The sequence below is a fragment of the Musa acuminata genome, chromosome BXJ1-6 (assembly GCF_036884655.1).
Source record: "Musa acuminata AAA Group cultivar baxijiao chromosome BXJ1-6, Cavendish_Baxijiao_AAA, whole genome shotgun sequence".
Classification (NCBI taxonomy): Eukaryota; Viridiplantae; Streptophyta; class Magnoliopsida; order Zingiberales; family Musaceae; genus Musa; species Musa acuminata.
Window position 1 is genome coordinate 903,642 of NC_088332.1, and position 19,846 is coordinate 923,487.

At 35.0% G+C, this 19,846-nt stretch overlaps 2 protein-coding genes across 7 annotated transcripts; both read left to right on the forward strand.

Annotated features, from left to right (window-relative positions):
* Positions 1–473: 473 nt before the first annotated feature.
* Positions 474–2,820, forward strand: LOC103971144 (E3 ubiquitin-protein ligase SIRP1). Of its 5 annotated transcripts, none has more exons than XM_018820908.2 (3): positions 474–578; positions 796–930; positions 1,216–2,820. In XM_018820908.2, exon 3 carries the CDS (start codon positions 1,444–1,446, stop codon positions 2,467–2,469), a length of 1,026 nt encoding a protein of 341 aa, XP_018676453.2. In that variant the 5' UTR covers positions 474–578; positions 796–930; positions 1,216–1,443; the 3' UTR covers positions 2,470–2,820. The 5 variants fall into 5 exon arrangements, with proteins under 5 accessions (XP_018676453.2, XP_018676456.2, XP_018676455.2 ...); XM_018820910.2 differs by having other exon boundaries at positions 553–578; positions 829–930; XM_018820909.2 differs by lacking the exon at positions 474–578 and adding an exon at positions 585–671.
* A 12,231-nt stretch (positions 2,821–15,051) lies between these two features.
* LOC135675513 (transcription factor CSA-like) lies at positions 15,052–17,952 on the forward strand. 2 transcript variants are annotated; one of them, XM_065185733.1, is made up of 4 exons: positions 15,052–15,924; positions 16,141–16,602; positions 17,348–17,425; positions 17,495–17,952. In XM_065185733.1, exons 1-4 carry the CDS (start codon positions 15,555–15,557, stop codon positions 17,614–17,616), a joined length of 1,032 nt encoding a protein of 343 aa, XP_065041805.1. In that variant the 5' UTR covers positions 15,052–15,554; the 3' UTR covers positions 17,617–17,952. The 2 variants fall into 2 exon arrangements, with proteins under 2 accessions (XP_065041805.1, XP_065041804.1); XM_065185732.1 differs by having other exon boundaries at positions 17,348–17,952.
* The last annotated feature ends 1,894 nt before the right edge of the window (positions 17,953–19,846 follow it).

The following is a 19,846-nucleotide window of genomic DNA, read 5'->3' on the forward strand; positions in this document are numbered from 1 at the left end:
CAGAAATACATTAAAAGCTAAATGTCATTATATAATATTCAAGAAGATAAATTACTTTTTTTTAGATAAAAAATATAAAATTATGCCAACCATATGGCTTAATTAGTAAATAATTCTATAATAAATTACTTTTTTTTCCTTTATTTGAAATTATATTAGTTTATATACTCTAATGTGACAGACAACATGATCAAAACTTGACCTGCAGCCAAAAAAATGGTGTAAATTTGCAGCAAGAGCAATGTGACTTGGAACCATAGATAGAAAGTTAATATTAGGTTGGCCAGTTTGGTCCAGTGCAGGTTAAAATAGAAAGTTAAAATGCTGCCACCAAAGACTTGGATTAAATTTAGAAAAACAAAACAGGACAAATCCCAGACTAAGATACTGTAAATTTTGCATGTATAATTTTTTGGTTGCTGGAGGCCATGGTGATAAAGTCAAAAATAATCAACTCCTGCAGTAAAGAAAGAGGTCAGACTTTGTCTGGTTCTGCCTTCCTTGCATCTTCCTTTCTCCTCCTCCAGCTCACCAACCCAAAGGATAGAGAGGTCCAAAATCATCCAAGAACACCCAAGGTAATCCTTCCTTTTCTATGTATATACTTTTCTTTTTCCTTCCTCCTTTTAATTTCTTCCCAAGGATTTGAAGAAAAGATCTGGTTTTGTTCTGTGCGTTTCCATTAATTTCTTTTTTCTGTATGTTTATTTGTTTATTCAGAACTTTGAGGTCTTCAGTCTTGATAGACCTTTGATCCTATCTTTATTGAGTTTCTATTTCATCTTCATGCTCAAGATTTGCGTTGTAAAAGATGGGATTTTGATCAAGGTTTGGGATATGTTTCGCGGGATGCTGAGGGATTCGTCTTTGGCTTCTGTGGCACGAGAGCAAGGACCCTCTTCTGGGAACACTCAAAAACATTTTTTTCTGGTAATTGGAAATATTTGACTTTTCCTCATAGGCATCTTACCTTTTGTTGTGTTCTTCTTGTGTGAAAGAAAGGCATCTCCTTTGTTTGCAACTTTTACCTTCAGAACCAATTTTATTTTCCCTTCAAGTCCATGACAATCTCTCTTCCCCCCTGAACCTGATCTATGTCTGTAATTCTTGATTTTTTGCTTTATTTTTTTTTATGAAAAGTATTTTAGACTATTCTTTAGACGTACCTGCTAGGTTGTGGCATGACGTATTTGCGATTCATTTTTGTTTTGGCAGGTAAAAGCCTGAGATTCCTTCTCTGATGACTTTGTTTTAGATGACAAGCTATGGAAGGAGGATGAGGGGGTAGATTTTTCTTGGATTGCAAGATTTACTGCCTGCTGGTGCTAAGATTCGCTCAGATCTGCTGTTCTGTAAATCGAAAACCTGTAGATACTTCTAGTTGAATCCCTGAAACCTTTGCATACCTTATCAGTAGTGGAAGTTGACAAGAGGATCAGTAAGATGAGTGAAGCTCCGGTTGGTAGATATTGGTGCCATGCGTGCCATCGAGTTGTTAATCCGGTCATGGAACCGGAGCTCAAGTGTCCTTTCTGTGATGATGGTTTTGTGGAAGAGATGGAGAGTAGAGGATTTGATGACTCCGACTCCACTATCGATTCAGATCGGTCCCTCTCCCTATGGGCTCCGATCTGGTATCAATTGATCAATGGTTCTTCTCGCCGTTCAAGGTCCCGAAGGGAAGAGGATGACGACGACTCAGATCTGGACCGTGAGTTCGAAGACTTCATAAGGAGGCGAAGGAGGAGATCTGCCATTATTCAGTTGCTCCAGAGTTTACAGGATGATCTTAGGTCTGAGACAGACAACTTTGAGACTGAAGTAGAGAGGGAAAGGGAAAGAGAGAACCTAATTCTCATCAATCCTTTCAACCAGGCCATAATTCTCCAAGGATCCTTGGACACAGACCAGAATGATGGCCAAGAATCGAATAGTGCCGGTGCCTCATCAGGAGATTCCTTTATGGGTTCTGCTTTGGACATGCTGTTGCAGCATTTGGCGGAGAACGATCTGAATAGGTATGGGACTCCACCGGCTAAGAAAGAGGCCATAGATGCATTGCCCACAGTGAAAATTGAGGAAACCTTGGGCTGTTCTGTCTGTCTTGAGGACTTTGCTATAGGAATGGAAGCTAAAGAGATGCCATGCAAACATAAGTTCCACCGTGACTGCATACTTCCATGGCTGGAACTCCATAGTTCGTGCCCAGTTTGTAGGTCTCAGATGCCTGCTGATGATTCAAAAGTTTCAAATGGATCTAGTAATGGCAGTAGGATCGATGAAACTGATGGTGATGATGGTGATGGTGGTGATAGAGTTGGTCGAGGAGATCCTAATAGATTCTGGGTCCCTGTTCCGTGGCCTTTCAGTGGTCTCTTCTCACTATCAGGTTCTCAGAATGGTGGGACCTCATCTTCAAATGCATCATCATCAAACTCTGGAACTAACACACATGGTGAGGAGAACTGATTTTGTTTTATTCATCTTTTCCATGGATGAATCAGAGGGAGTTCAGGTAGATTTCAGCTTGTGGCGGCTCTAGCCTGATCTGATCTCTTATCATTGTCAATATCACACCCGTGGATGTTCATCTTTTGCAGATAGATAAGGGATGATATCTAGATAGCATCTTCGTTCGTAGTGTTGTATGTTGTCGATTGTACTCCTTGTTTCTCTTGCTTTTTTTGGTTTCAAATATGGCAGCTGTAATGACTGGAATATAATTCTCTTGTGTGCACCTGTTATGAAGAAGAATATATTGTAGCTGAAAAATACTCGGGAATGGAGAAATTTATATCACAAGGTTCAGGTACTTTTTCATCTTCCTGCAGTGGTTCTTCCGAATTGCGTTGCTATGAAATTTGTTTTGTGGCTGAAATCTCGAACCATTGTTGAAAGTTCCATCTTTTGGTTGCAACACATGCTGCATCTTGATTATGATGTCTTGGAGGAATAAAAGTCTGAATAGTTTCCGAGAAAGAAATTTGTTAGGTACAAATACTTGATCAATATACTTTTCAGCGAATTGGGACAAAGAGTAGTTTATACTTGTTCTTGAGCCAAAGGTTGAGTGAAGTTTCTCTTCTTTTACATATAGTTTTCATTTGGTGTATCAAGATTTTAGAATTCTAACATTTTTTTTCTTGCAAGGATTAAGCTTTTGTTTTCAAGCATGTAACGGTGCAAACGAACTTTCTAACGAAGACTACCTTGTAGTTGCCACATTTGCAGAAATGCATACAAAGATGAGATGAAACTATCAGCAGCAGAGTTAGTTGCAAATGCAAATTACTGGATTAGGTGACTATGTGTTGTGTTCAGCTTCACACAACCTGCAAGCAAAGTGTCTGATGTCAGACCTCCAAATTGCTACAGGGAAGGTTTGTCCATGGTTTCTCTTGTGGAACAAAGCTTCCCAGAATGAGTTGTGCCAAACTGAATGGGTGGGATAGACTGAGATGAACTAAGACACAGGACATATAATGCCTCTGATGAGGAAGAAAACACAGCAGATTTGGGATGTCTGAGAGCAGCTGATTCATTCTCATGTGTTGGTTGTTACATAAACAATTGAGCCATTGTAAAGCAGGATTGATGATTTCTTTTATCAGTTATGTTAAAATCCTCTAACATAACATATAAAATATTAAGGCAAGATTATACTGTTATATATGGATTACGAAAAAAATAATTAGTATTAACTAATTAGTGTATGATAGATAACTAGATTAGACTTGATGGTGGAACCAGAAAAATGGAGAACTGATCTTATTAAATTAATTTATCTAAAATTAATCTGGTCATTTTTTAGATAATCTACATGAAGATCTAGATATCTTATGATCACCTAATAAAGTCTTTAGCATGTTTGATCTACAAAAGAAGTTGAATAATGTCAGAAAATACTTGTTCCTGAAGAACCAAAACATAGCTTACTTTCCTAATTTGTTTTTGTAGGACATGGAGAAATCTTGAAGGTTTATTATAAAAGAGTGAATTCAACTCTTTAGAATGTTAATGAGAGGTGAATTAGCAGACCATCACCATTACTTGATACCTCAATGTATCATCTCATCTCTATGGTACAAAATAGATGACCGATTTATATGATATGACCATGTGGCTAAGTTTGCATGAAATTTCACATCTACAAATATCATTTTATGTAGCAATAATTTCGATATTAATAGTACATGTTGTGGTTGGCAAGTAATTCTGATATTAATAGTACATGTTTGGATGTTGCTTCGCGACATCCAAAGGTATCCTATTGATTATTATTATTATAGTGTGTTGCTTCGTGATATCCAAGATATTTTATTGATTATCATTGAAATATAAATTATTAAATAATTTATATCTTAATTATATCATATTATTATTGTTTTTGTTCGGATCGTATGATGCTTGCATTACATTGCTTCCCTGTTTAGGATGTTGTATGTGTTCTTGCTCGTCTTCCCTATTGCATTGTTCCTATACTTGCGGGCTTTGGAGGTTTCCTCGCCCTTACGGGTAGAACCAGAGGTGAAGTTGTTGTGTTCGAGCATTCGAAAGATATTATCCAATTTTGATTGGCGATCTATTGTCGACGGTTTGTTATCGGCGACGATGCAATGGAGGGTGACGGCCCGGCCTACTGTGGTCACTGGCCCTGAGTTGATAAGCTATTGTGTTGGACGGTGGCGCTGCTACGTGCGGCGACATTGCCACGGTAGGAGGCTGTTGTCCACGTAGTGCGGCAGCCAAGGCGGTTGCCGCACAAGCGTCACAGCAGGAAGGACCTTCCGAAGCAGTTCTCTGCGATTTCTTCTCATCGCTGACCTCAGAAGGAATCGAGGCGGTCTACGGGTTGATGGAAGTGGCAAACGGCAGCGCTGTGGAGGGCAATAGCCTTCCCTGATCATGACCCGAGAATGTGCCGCAGTTGCACAAGCAGCGATGGCGGAGGGCTTCGCCGGCAACTGCGCATGAAGCGCGGTGCAGTCATGGCGGAGGTGTCGCGTCATCGGCGATGAAGGGCTGTGGACGCTGCCGTGTCCACAGTAGTGGAGCTCGGCACAGGCATGTTGAGTGACAATGCCGATTGCTGTGCCCTTGGGCGTTGGCCTCGGTCGACAATGCCGAGAACCATGAGGTGGTCCGGCGCGCGGTCGATTGGACAATGGTGTTGCTGGCCGGCCGTGGGGGTCAAAGTCAGCGCGACCGTGTTTGGATTCTATGGATGGCAGCACTTTCGAGCATTGTAGAAGGGTCCTGGGGTCGCAATATGGTGTTGGCGGCGCCGGGTGGCAGCGCCGTCCAACTGCAAGCACCCATGCGGCATTGCGGTCGGTTGTATTATGGTGGAAAGAGGGCTCGGCGGGCTGTTGGGCGTTGTTGCGATGGAACTCGATGCCCGGCGATGCTGCGCCATGAAGTTGGTCGCCGGACCGGTGGCAAGCCATCCGCAGCAGAGGGGCACCAGTGAAGGATCGTCGCCCAAGAGATTGTGTCGATATCGTGCGATGGAGAAGTCACGATGAGAAGAAATCTCAGAGAAGGGTATTTGGGTGACAGTGATTTTGACTTATTAAAATATATTTTGACCAAAATTTACCCCTAATTAGATTATCATTGTAGCTCATTTTTAGCCTTGATTTTGACCATTATGATCCAAATTTTGCATCGATAAATTTTTTATCGAATTTGGATCTGATCAATTTTTATTTTTTATCAGTCAAATCTAATTTTAACTTAATGAAATTTGACTAATTTATCCTAATTTGAATTTTAATCTAATAATTATCTTGGGCTTGGATCTTAAATACAAATTGATTATAGTGATTGTTGGGCTCAATTTAGGTGGTCAAATTCTGGGCTGCCCAATTCATTGTGGCTTAATTTTTGAATTACCAAACTAAGTAGGGTTATGGCCTTTAGGTCCTTTATAGAATTATATAAACGAAAAGTATAAGTTATGAATTTTTCTTATAGTTTCTCCTATGACATATTAGTGAAATTATTATTATTTGTCGTATTTAAATTTTAATTATTATTATTCGATATTTATGTAATTATTTACATGCATATATTTTAAATTATGATATTATATTAATTTTTACAATAAGGCATGAATTTTTATCATGATTATTTTTATCACAAGTTTTTGTGCTGATTAAAATTTTATTTAATAATTATTACAACTACTTTTTATTAATTAATATTGTATAATTAGATTAAAAAATATTTGATAAATATTATTTGTAACTTATATCAATAAGTTTTATTTTACTAGTAATTGTCGAGGTAGCTTTAGATAATAGACTTATAAGGTATAAATGTATTAGCCTTGTTGCCACCAAAGTGGCATGGACTAATAAACTTATAAAATTACGATAAGGATTAATCTTAAATGTATTAACAAAAATAATATTAATAATAATATATATAATTATTAAGAATATCTTAAAAAATTATTAATTAACTCTTAGTATGTAGCTTTGTTTGACAAATGATAAGGGCCTAAGATTCAAGTTCTAAAATTGACTTGAAAAAAAATCAAATAAAAAAATATTTCTTATAGTATGTTATGTGTTAAGTCTATATTAGATTAAATATTAGTTTTGATAGATATTAGAGTTACCATAAATAAAATATTTAAAAACTATAAAGGAATAAAATAAGATATTTATGAGGGACAAAAGACTATATGCTCATATATATATATAGGAAATTAAATCAATTTAAAATAATAATATTTTTATATGTTGATTTTATAAATTATATCAGGAAGTTCACTTTCTGATTTATGTTTACATTAGTTGAATGTATAATTTACAAGAATAGTATAATGCAAATTATATTATCAATAATAGAAACTAATTTTGTGGTATGTTTTGAGACCACTCAAGCTTTATTATTATAAAATTTTATCTCAAGACTTAACGTGGTCTAATTCAATTATCAAGTTGCTAAAGATATTTTATGGCATACCGTAATAATTTTTTTTTTCTAATAATGACAAGTACTATGGTGATTCTAAGCATATTAACATAAAGTACTTAGTAGTTGAGTCTAGAAATAATTAGTGTTAATTAAGGAACTTAAATTTTATTATATTGATTATTAATCCATTCACTTAGTTCTTAGAATCTAAAGTATTTGAAAAGATGTATTTTTATTATTGGGTTTGTGAACAACCCATAAAAGATATGATAATATATGTTTGAATAGATATTATAATTGATATTTTTATTTATATAATTAAATTTATTTATTTTTATTATTCTGTTCATATTTATGTATATACATATTATAGTTGGATGTAATAATAGGATTATCTTCACAAGATAAATTACATGAGTTATTTGGACTACATTAGGAAAAATTAATAGTGTTGTAATATATAGAAGGAAATATGATACCAATGATATATAACTACTATGATCCGCGTTAGTAGTCGAACTTAATGTAATACAATTATACTTATTAGACTTGTTAACTTATTTTTAAATTCTTATGTGTATAAATGTTTTTCTAAATTTTACAGACCAATTGGATAAAATTATTTTTAAAATAAAATTTATTTTATTTATTTTGATCTTAAACTTTTTTTTAGCTTATCGATTAATAAGTGAAGTGAGAAAATATTAGATTTTATGATCTTAATTAATTGATTAAGATACAGTAAGATTCTAATTAAATTTTGATTTAGGTTATCAACTAAATCCACTTATGTTAGGATATCTAACGAGATACTTTTGATGAAAAAGACTCTTCAAATTATTTTTTTTAGACCCTCTACTCTCACTTATATATACGTAGGATTTTGTAGAGATCATAGTAATTCCTTTTCTTACCTTTCAAAAGTTTTATATTCTATCAATGGTGTGTTATTTCTGAGGTACCATGTTAATTATTATGTTTAAAAGACACAGATATTTTATTTTTTTATTTATGATATTTAATTTCAATCCTAACATAAAATTTATACATAATAATTTTATTTCTTACCCTTTTCACATCATTGTGACGTTATCCATGATAACTCTAACATCATCGTTGCACAGTTGGCCTCTTGCTGTGCTCAGCGTAAAGATTTTTGCGCAACAACGAACAAAGTCTCTAACCAGACTGAGGTGTCACACAAGGATGCAATTGTCGAGGTCAGAGAACACGTCGAAGAGCATCACGTCGTCCGTCATGGAAGCTTCTGTTGTTGACGTAGAACAAGTGATAAGCTTTGGAGAGGAGAGGATCTCAAAGTTTTCTTCATTGGCCGGCCTTATGGTCCCTTGGATAGATAGAGAGAGCTCGACCATGTTGGAGTTCTTGCAAGGCAAGACTCCCGTGCAAGTTCATGGAAGCTTCTCTTGTTGCCTTCTTCCTTTTCATTGTGTATGTAGCTTTCATGGAAGAAGCCTTAATGAAATTGGCTTTCATGGAAGAAGCCTTAATGTATCATTAGTCAAAGTTGGAATCAGTTTGTGATTTGTGAATATAAACATGGTCTTCTGACATGAGTATTAAGCACCAAATTGCCTGTGGGTTTCATGACAAGTTACAATGAGACTGGAATTAGGGCAAAAACCCATAGTTGTTGTAACTTGCTTTGACTGACTAAAGTTTCTAATTGTTGACTTTTGTACTAGTCAACATCTAAAAGAGTAGAACAGATGTTGAAGAAGGATTCAAAGGTGAAATACTATGGATTAGCATAGAGTCAAGTTTATGTCATCACAAGTGACAACAAATCAATACTGCCATGGAAATTTCAGTAGACTAAGTCAGCATTGAGAAATTGGAAGTGGGTGTCCAAATCTTAATTGATGAAGTCAATCCTTTCTTTCTCTATCAGAAAAGAAAATTTTAATTAGTCAACTGTATTCCTAGTTCTCCTTCCAAAAAAGATATTTGTAGGTAAAGAAGCTGACTTCTGTTAAAGATGTTGAATGTTTATCATCTAGAACTAAAGGGGTTGTAATAATGCCAATAACAAAGCTAACAAGTAAAATATTGACCAAGTATTTCACGTAATATTCGTTGACAATTAACAGCTCTAATACCACATTTTCAGAAATATAATCGAGAAACAAGATAGGAGAAAAGAATTCAAATGTCAACAACATAAGAGAAGAACTTAACCAATAAATAAAATGCAATTAAATTCCAAACCTGCAAACCAATATGAAATCATGTGTAAGTAATTATTCTCACAGACATTCATGATGGAAACCTTTGTCAAGTTCTTATTCTAACTCAAGGCAAAACACTAAGCTTAGGAGTACCCTAAATTGGAACTAGTCATTGTTTAATCTTGAAGTGGAACCATAGGACAACCTGCATAGATTGGTGCAATGTTACGGGCAAGTGGGCTTCGTACTATGTATATTTTGGTTCCTCGTTTTGTCGATAATGGTGGAACGTATGGGAGTTTGGAGTCTTGGAAACGTAATTGTCGATGATGGAATTCCAAGAACATATTATAATAAATGGTGCAAAGAATACTGTCCTGTTAGATTTTAGATGATTTAGTTTGAAAAAAGATTATTTAAAATTATTATAGTACTTTTTTATTTGACTTATTTGGAGCATCTTAACAAAATTACCTTAAAAGTCTCTTGCATGCAATCCTATGTATGAATGATCATAATAAAACTTTTAGAAAATCTAACCCGATTAGCTAATTAATGGCTATTATCATTATCTTTCTGGTAGATATGAGTGAATTTATAATTAGTGAACGTAGAAATTAAGTAAAAACACTCTTATAATAGTTCAAAATATTATTCTAACAGCTACAAATAAAATCCGGATCAAATGGTAAACTAATAGTCCAAAGTAGGGTACTATTCTCGATGCTTCTGCCTTGTACTTACATCCTCCTTTTCCTCGTCCAGCACTCGAAGGCATGGCAAGTAAAGTTGAGTGTCCACTAGGACAACTCATCTGTCAACCATTACGCATCACACATAGAGAGAGAGAGAGTTTTGGTTTGTAGTGGACCGCCGACGGGGTCTCCATTGTTGCAGGTCGCCGGTCGCCGGTCGCTGGCGACTGTCGACACGTGAGAAGAAATAACGAGCTCGAGGTGACTTAAGATCGCTATAGAATGATGGAGATGGAGACCTCATTATTCCTCACCTTGAGTCCATCCAGTGGGTGGTGGGTTTGCTGTCGAGGAACTTCTAGTTGATGATATGCATGTCATTCCCACGGCGGATGAGAAACCTCTGACAGCAACCTCTCACTTGATAGTACAGTTGATGGAACACAAGAAGGAGCAAATTCCCATTTGTGTTGCAAGTGAAAATTTATTCTCCACAACGGTGTTCTCCTCTATATGATCATAGAGTTTCTGACGTCTACTCTCCGTCTAACTCATGCTCTATAAATATTCTAAAAGGATATTGTAGCCTCCATCACCGATAAAAGAAAGCTACATTAAAAATATTATCTTGAAGTCATTAATGATTAAAAGAATCAGATTCCATATATTAGTGTCTATAACTTTTATATTTTATTTTTAAAATAAATTTATATCCAATATGATGTGTATTAACTCTAATTAGATTTATTCAGACTCATCGTTATCTAATTATATGTGACTAAAATCCTATCTCTAATATTGACTGGTCCAAACAAAACATAGAGTAGGTGATTTGTTCTCCTGAAACCCTCATGCATTGAATTATGTCAAAAGGAGTAGAGTAGGAAGGAGGGAATGTATCATCATGGCATAGCATGGAGTGAGACTTTGAACTTGGTAAAGTGAAACAGTGGAAGAATCATCCAATGACTTAGGGTTTGAAGGGTGTACTGGTGGACACATCGGAAGGACCACAGCAGTGAACATGAAGAAGACTCTTCCCCTTGTCGTCAACGAAGGCTGCTGCTTTCTTCCGTTTCTTTCGACGGAGGACAGCCGGCCAACCCAACTAAAATGAAGAAGAGAATCCCATCGAGATTTCTAGTACTGCCGCATTCGTTTATATGATCTCACAAAACCCACGTTTTAGTGATGGATGGCCTAAAGATACCACCATTTAATGTCAAGAAAAATGACACATGATATGTTATATTATTCAATAGGATTAGTCTTATCTTGACTCATCTACTTTAATATCTTAAAATAAATTTAAAGAGAGATTATTGGATAGTAATACGTTGATATGCATTACAACTTATCATTATGAATAATAGGAAGACAATTAACCCACACATATAAATGAGAGAAGATATTAGTCCCATAATTATATAAATTAAAATTTTATTAATATATATTAGGTTTGATCCATAACTTAATATCTATAATTTTTAAAATTTATAATTATTTAATTAATAAGATCCACAAATCATTACTAATGCAAGGAATTGAGATAGGCAAACATAATTTTACGACTTCAAATGGCCACCTTTGATGGTAGACTAATAAGAATTATTTTGACGAACACTCAAAACCTAATAAAAAATCAAAAAGTAAATCCACTCTCAAAAATACATTTTCAATCAGTTTTAAAAGTTGATAATTCCTCTCGACTCGAATAACTCTTCATTAACTTATTTACCTTTAAAATATAAACATATCTTATCGAATATTTGAGATCCAAATCAAGTATTTATTCATGCCAACTCTGCAAGAATACTTTTCCAAACCTATTGAAAAGAAAACTAGAATCTTATTCGAACAAATCAAATAGATAAAAACTGTCCAAAAATAATTACTACTCTATGATAAAAGGATAAAGTCAAAATCAAAAATATTTCAACCATCAACTATTCAACTTGGATAAGGATATCCAATAATCAACTTTAAGTCAAGAAAAATAGATACCCAAATAGAATTTACCACATAAAATGTGGATCACAGAGAGTGATTGTTTTCCTAGTCAAGTCAATAGCGTGGATTCCACCACAAGGCAATGTTTCATCTTCACACGCCGTCAAAGTCAACCTAGTGAGGTGTCGAGGTAAGTTTGCATCGTTTGTGAACTAAAATCTTTAGCAATCCTACCTCGATTAATTGCTATTAAGAATGTGGAAAACACTCGAAGAAACCAATTCTAAACGTTTCATCAATATCACATATCATCCCACAATATTATAATTATTCTTTATACTATTTGTTTTAAATTATAAACATCATTATTTTAGTGGCAAGCAATTAAAGAAATCCCATAGTTGGTTTCGATCGAGAGCTTGAAGCAAGATCTCAATGGAGAAAATAAATTGTAGATTACAAAAAATATTTAAGGTTGGTGTGTGTTTCTAAATTTTTAAACAAGAATCAAATTGCTTGGAGAAACTGGTTTTTTTTTCAAGCATAAGGATTTGATTCTGTGGATTAACTCAAGATATTATTTTTTATATATAATTTAATCTCATATATTAAATAATTTAGATTTTTCTGCATAGAAATAGACAATGAGAATCGAAATATATAAATTTTATCTTAACTATTCGATAAGTTTATTCGTTATTATTATTTATAAAAAATATTATTTTGTTACTAAGATTTTCTCCTAAAAAAAAGAAAAACTTGTGATCAAGAAATTTGTAGTAGATTATATGGTTTACAAGTTCTGAAAAGGAAAATAGAAAGCACGAATGGGGGAGAATTTTTGAATAGAGACAAATGAATGAATTAAGTGAGTGGACTATTTGATGAAGGACAAAATAGTGCACCATTTTTGACAATGAAAGAAATTGACATGAGCTAGTATGGCCAAAACTAGGGTTAGGTGAATTGACACTTGGAGGAGAAATAGGTGTTTTCCATTGTTGGTGGAGAGTTGGACTCTGTGATGGCACTTACAACTATCAAAGTTTTGATAGGAAGAAATATTCTAATTTAGAATAGAGAAGATATATGTTTTCCATATAAAATTTTTCTAACTTCTCGATGTCATCATTATTATCTTCTAACTCATAATATTATTGAAAGTCTCAACTAATGTAATTGATAAAGATCTTAATAATAATAATAATCTTAAAATAACAAAATTATTAATATCTATGTCATAAAAGAGCATGAGAAAAATAAATCTATGTAATAACTTTTTTAGCTTCAAAATCATTTGTTTGAGTTGCAACCTACTCATGGTGATCGAGAGAAAACTATAAGATCCATGTGGTCTTTATCCACATCCAACGTAATGGATATTTGAGACTATTAATGAAATAAATAGACTTTTGTACTCGAATCAACCCGTCATTGTGCATTGGATATGCATCCAAGTCAGTCCTTACAAAATATAGTAGGAAGAAGTAAGAAAATAGAGAAAATTATAGGGAATGAATGAAGCTCTTTAATTTTTTTTTAAATGAATAATAATGTTGTGAAAATAATAATGGTAGAGGAATTAACACCCATATTTGTAGTGTTCTGATTTGTTTAAGATAATGTCTACCTAAGATTTCGTTTGGTGACACCATAAATATTTATCCTGAACCTATTAGTGGTAAACACAAATAAAATATAATCTTTAACAGTACACAAGTAAAAGCAAAGATTTAGAGAAAAATTTACCAATTTAATTTGACATATAATACAACAATTTATAGTAAAAAAAATTTAATTTGAAATTGTTCCGACAAACCATTTACATTATGAAACCATAAGTTTAAGTATTAATGCATAATTCGATTGCTTAAAGTCAACTAAACTTAATTTGAGTCTACATGAATCACTTATTGATGTAATAATGTTGGTAAAACAAACATGATGTTAACTTAAACATTCAACTTATAAAACTAATGTCGAGGGCATTTATGTTTTCTTCGATGCTTAAATCAATCTTATGATATGAGATTAAAATAATAATTTATATATTGACATATAAAGAGCCCGACCCTAATTATATGTGTTTAGACAAAAGTTATCTAATTTAATTTTATTTTAAAAAATAGATAATCATGAACTTTTGGATCCATTCATAAGGTCAATGAGATGATTATTCATTAGACATTAAAATATATATTTGATGTGACTTATTATTTATATGTTATTGAGGACATTTCATTATAAAAAAGGACTAGGTTGAATAAAAACAATGTACTGCTATTGGAGTTTGTGAAGGATATTCAACTTCACTAAACTAGAGAGAGATGGATTGGGACTGAGAGAGGGACATGTAATTTAGATGTACATAGAGAAGTGATTGGTTTTCTACTATCCTTGATTCAACCATCATCCAAACTTTACATATAGTTTTGTCTAGCTGTGATAATTTGAAGAATTGCAAAGAAGTATAACTTTTTCCATCCAAAATCATAGGAAAAAATATTTTTCTTGTTTTTCTAATCATCTTTTAATGGAAAAATATATCATAATTCTTATGAAAAAAATATTTAAATATGGATACTCATATATAATGACTTTTTATTATCATATTTTATTTTTTTAAATGATTTTTTTGCTATTTTTTAATCATCTTTCTTATAACTATTCTTTTCTTTTTTTTGGTTTTCTTCTTCTTCTTCTTCTTCTTCTTCTTCTTCTTCTTCTTCTTCTTCTTCTTCTTCTTCTTCTTCTTTCTCGACTTCATGTTGACTTATTTCTCCATGACAACCAACTTATTGGAGTGAACCAATGCCTCGAGGCATGACTCGACCGATGTTTGATCCGATTCTGATAATTAAGATTCATCCACAAAAATAAGAAGATATTGCCAGATGCCATGTATCGCCTGGATTTAATGCTGCCTTAACCAATCATTCGATTGATGACTGGGGAATACAAAGCTACACTGCCACTGAAATGTTTCGACGATTTCATTTGGTTATATGAGGAAGGAAACATCGGCATCAAGGTTTTGGAAACCAGTGATGGTGCATCATACACTCCATCTGTTTCTCCCAAGTGAAGAAGGTGAAGAAGATTCACTGTAGCTATTCACAATCCGCTGCAGTAAACTGCGGCGGCTGGTTTTCTGAGAGCCACCGTTTTGGACGGAGGTGGGCAACGGGCAAAGAGATGGAGGCAGGGAGTTGCTGCATGCTGCTTCTTTTGCTATGCTTGGCGTTGCGGAGAGGGACAGCAGGCGGGCGAGGAGCAGCGGCATCTCTTCGTAAGAAGACGAGGAGAACCGCCGACACGACCCGCTCGCCGGCTGCCTCCTCCTCTTCGTCCTCCTCTTGTTGCCTGTTTTCTGTTTCTGCTCGTGGTTTTCGGAATCTGCTTTCGGGTTTTGATTTACTTCGGTGTTGGACATGCACCAAGTCGTGCCCGCTGCCCCGCTTCTATATCAGTGTCTCGATAGAGACCAATGTGCGAGTGAGTGAGAGAGAGAGAGAGAGGGAGAGAGAGAGAGAGAGAAGCGTGCGGCTCTTTTTCTTCTGTTCCTTTCGAAAGTTGCTGCCTTTTGTTCTCTGCTCCGCTTCTATATCTGCCAAAGCGCTTCTTTTTGTCGTCATTCTTTGTTCTTCGACGAAATTGATGACACACAACAAAGTGAGCAGGAAAGATCCATTTTTGATGCTTCTGGATCGAGGTTTAAGAAGAAATCAACGTGGGACAAGGATCAAAATCATTTCTTTGTTGTGATATTTCCCCCTCTCTTTTAGTAAAAATAATGGGCCACCAGACGCAAAAATCTATAGCGGGGATGGGGCTATTCTATCGGCCACTGCTGTCGCCGCCACCACCACCACCACCACCTCCGTTTCATGGAGACTCTCCTTTCAGTATCGCAAAGGGAGAATGGTATGAGAGGAGGGTTCCATCAGAGGAGCATGAGGGCATTGAGGCCCTGAACAGGAGATTGGGTGCGGAAGAAGAGAGTGAGAGGTCTAATGGAAGGAGAGTTCATGAGGATAAGCAGCCCAAGTCCTCTGGCAGAGGCCATTGGAGACCATCAGAGGATGCCAAGCTGAAGGAGCTTGTCTCCCAATATGGCCCCCATAACTGGAACTTGATTGCCGAGAAGCTTGAAGGAAGATCAGGTACGCCATTTCATCCTTCATTCACATCAACTGCAAATAGAAGACAGAAAAATTCTGAGTTTGCTGATTCTTTCTTGACTTTATGCATCGTTCAAGAAAACTGGTTCAGATTCTGCCTATTTTATTTGTCCATAGGAAAAAAGTATTGAGCCTGACGAATGATAAGTGGAGTTTGCTTCTTGGGTTGAAATGGTTGATGGATTTTGTTGTGGACAGGGAAGAGTTGCAGACTGAGATGGTTCAACCAACTGGACCCAAGGATCAACAGGAGAGCCTTCAGTGTGGAAGAAGATGAAAAGCTTTTAGCTTTTCACAGGGTGTACGGGAACAAATGGTCTCTCATCGCAAGGTTCTTCCCCGGGAGGACAGACAATGCTGTGAAGAACCAATGGCATGTGATCATGGCAAGGAAGAAGAGGGAGCAATGCAGTCGTTACATGAGAAGGAAGGCCTTCACCACCTCCCCTGACCACTGGACTCAGGCCTTGCCACAGATGATGAACATGAGCAGTGGACACAATGCTTGGAGTGGTGACTCCTCTATCACCAGCACCAGAGATGAGTCTACCTCAACTTGCACTGGTCTCCCCCTCACTCCCTCCGCTTGCAGGTTCATGCCTTGTTTCTTGAAAGATTCTGGTCTGGCATCACATCAACAGGCCTTCCACTTCTTCTTGGGTATGTTCCATTTCTTTTCCTTTTCCTGACCTTTCTGATGCTTCTCCATCCTTAGCGTTTCATCTCCTTTTGCTAATCTGGATTTGGGCCCTTCCTCAGTTCCTTTCCTTGGAGAGGCAGGGGGTGGATGATGAGTGACTCTTTTATTTTCTTCTTACCATTCAACTATCTAATTTTAGTCTATCAATTGTGCTCCAATGCTCCAATTGTGCTCCAATGCTACACTGTCTGTGAGTTATGGTGTACCCGAGAAGGCCATTCCGATACTTAAATTAGAACAATGGTTGTGTATATTAGAGCACGACAAACACAATCTCTCTTTAACGAGCATTTCTGAGATTTTGTTATAGATTATTTAGATAATCATCAAATTTTAATGGATAAATATCTTATAATGGATAGTTTGGTGTTGTCATTGTGCATTATTTGAACATGAAGAATCACCCCAACTATTAGACGTTAAGGGAGGCATTGCGGGTTGATACATTGCACCCTACTTAATATCAAAACAGGGGACCATCACCTATCATTTTTCTGGTATTATTGTCCAATCACATATATATATATATATATATATATATATATATATGTTATTCCTCAATCTTATTTATGATCAGTTTCCTTCATTCTACTCTACCCTTCAAACATTTGCAGATATTATTTGTTCTCTTTAACACTTTGATTCAAAGTGTAAATATGTTGTGTCTACATGAAGGGCTTCAAATTAAGTCTGTTTCTTGTGCAGGCTTAGATGAGAAGCTGCAGACCAGAAGGAATGGATGTAATGAAAAGCCTGGTGAACCTGGCACTGTCTTCAACAATGGTAAAGCACCAATGGTGGAACTTGCCATGGGATCTGGTCACTTTGCTTACTCTGATGCATCTTTTGAAGGTTCAGCAACTGAACCAGCAGCCAACCACACCAACAATGCCTTCCTGCAAGCTGAAAGAGATGGTGGCACAAACAAGATCAGTTCTCGCTTCATTGATTTCCTGGGTATTGGAGCAGCATAAAGTGGTCAACTGGAAAGCTCAAAAAACCAAGTCCAATGAGAGTCTCTGCAGACACTTACAGAGCACAGAAAACTGGGAGAAGCCAAAGGTGGAAGACAAAGAACAAAACAGAACAAGAATACATACAACAGATTGGTTCAGTATAGGAAAGTAGGAGATTGATTCTGACACCCAGCTCTGTTTGTGCATTGCATCACATCTTTTGCAGACACTGATCCAACGAAGTATGATCTTATTTTTATCTGCAGTTTATCTCCATTCTCAGTTCTACACCTGCATGACTGTACTTGTTCCAAAATCTCATTAAAGCTACTGCATAACATTGTCGTTCTTCCATAGAGTTTGTAGCTTGTGTCACTGAAGGAATGAGAAATAGATCTATCATCTCGTTCTCCTAATCGTAATGTGGCTACCAGCTTATCATGAGGAGCGGACCGGACCGGAATGATAAGGCAATTATCCAACCCTAGCAATAGCCCCTTATCCAAGAGGAAATATTTCCTTGAGCTCATCCTATTATAAAATATCATCAATCTAACATTACTTATTTATCCATCACTTTGCTCTTCACTTTGGTCCTAACATTGATAGAGGCATCACCAACTATCACCACTATCACATATAATATGAAAGAATAGATCAAAATCATTAAAAAGATGAGAGAAAAAAATACTTAGTAGTATGATCCTCGACTAAAAATTAAAACAAACATCTTTTTACACAAGATATGTAATATCATACTATACCAATGTTTCGAGGTTGGCTTGGTATGATATGGCACTGGCGTACCGAGCGGTACACCAAGACATACCGAACGGTACACTTGGGTTTATCGAACGATTTCCTCTTACTATAACACTGTAACAGTGCTATTGCTATAGTGTAACACCGTAATAGTGCTACTGCTACAGTGTAACACTGTAGCACAGTTTGTTTGGTAGCGAGCGATCCGCATACCGATATGTCGTCAAATCGGTACATATCGCTCGTATTGGATGGTACAATTCGAAATTGTATACCATATTTTTACGTGCTTTCAAATATTATCATGCAAGCTAAAAGAAGATAATGAAATATTCTAACTTAAAACTCCTACCTGAAAAATATTATTTTTATCGATGAAATCTTGAACATAATTTTAATCAACAAATAACACAGGAGCACAATTTTTAATTACTCTCTTCCAACTAATGGATAATTGTTCCAACCATATTATTTTAATGAAAGTATTGATTATTTTACTTATCATAACATATTCAATAATGGAGTTTTATGCAATTTTGCATGAAAATATGGTAGCACTAGCTTTAAAAGGCTTTTTATGCAATTTTGAATATCTTATATAACAAAGAAATATGAGATGGTATAATCAGGAGAATAAATAAAAAATGAATTTTAATTTAGTTACACTTAACTATCCTCTTAACATTAACTTTTATAACTTCAGTCTCTTGATAAATAAATAGTATTCAACTTCTACCTTTTGCATTATATGGTATCAAAATAGAAAAGATAATGGTCAACCTAATTCTCCTTATTATCAATATCTCTATCACATTCATCTCAAAATATAATATAAGCATTCATTTTTTTTAAATAATACAATTAATAAAATACTAATATATAATCAACCATAATGTTTATTTTATATTTTTAATCATTTTATACTATTAATTAAGCACAATAACTCCCAACTTCATGTCTCTACACAAATCAGTCTTATTCTTCAGAATCTGTGTTTCATTGAAATCTTTATTTATTTCATATACTAATCAAGAATTAATCTTAATTTCCATTTATGTTATTTATTTATATTAAAATAATTAGAAATGCAAGGATGGATGAATTCTAATAGCAAGGATAATTAGAAATGCAAAGGTTAGCTCCTTATTCATGAATTATTATTATTTACTTAAGAGCTCCTAAAATTTCAAGGATCCTTAATAGCTCCATTATACCATCTTACTCTTTGATGTTAACAATAGGAGAGCTTTCCACACATCAAGTTTTGTATAAGCCAACATCCATCCTTAGGGAAGAGCACATGTAATGTCAGTAAATGTTATCTTCTTTAAATATGAAATTTTATCTTATTTTATCCTAAATGAAATATTGATTCAATTATGTCTCTATTAAGACATTTTAATGATTAATGCTTGCATAGTTGATGAGTTTCATGTTCAAATCTACTTTAAAACATGTCCTGTACTTACCTCATACATATAATCAT

Coding starts and splice junctions, on each gene's coding strand:
- LOC103971144 (XM_018820908.2), top strand. CDS start 1,444: ATGAGTGAAGCTCCGGTTGGTAGATATTGGTGCCATGCGTGCCATCGA.
- LOC135675513 (XM_065185732.1), top strand. CDS start 15,555: ATGGGCCACCAGACGCAAAAATCTATAGCGGGGATGGGGCTATTCTAT. Junction 15,925..16,140: donor GAAGCTTGAAGGAAGATCAG/GTACGCCATTTC, acceptor TGTTGTGGACAG/GGAAGAGTTGCAGACTGAGA. Junction 16,603..17,347: donor GGCCTTCCACTTCTTCTTGG/GTATGTTCCATT, acceptor TTTCTTGTGCAG/GCTTAGATGAGAAGCTGCAG.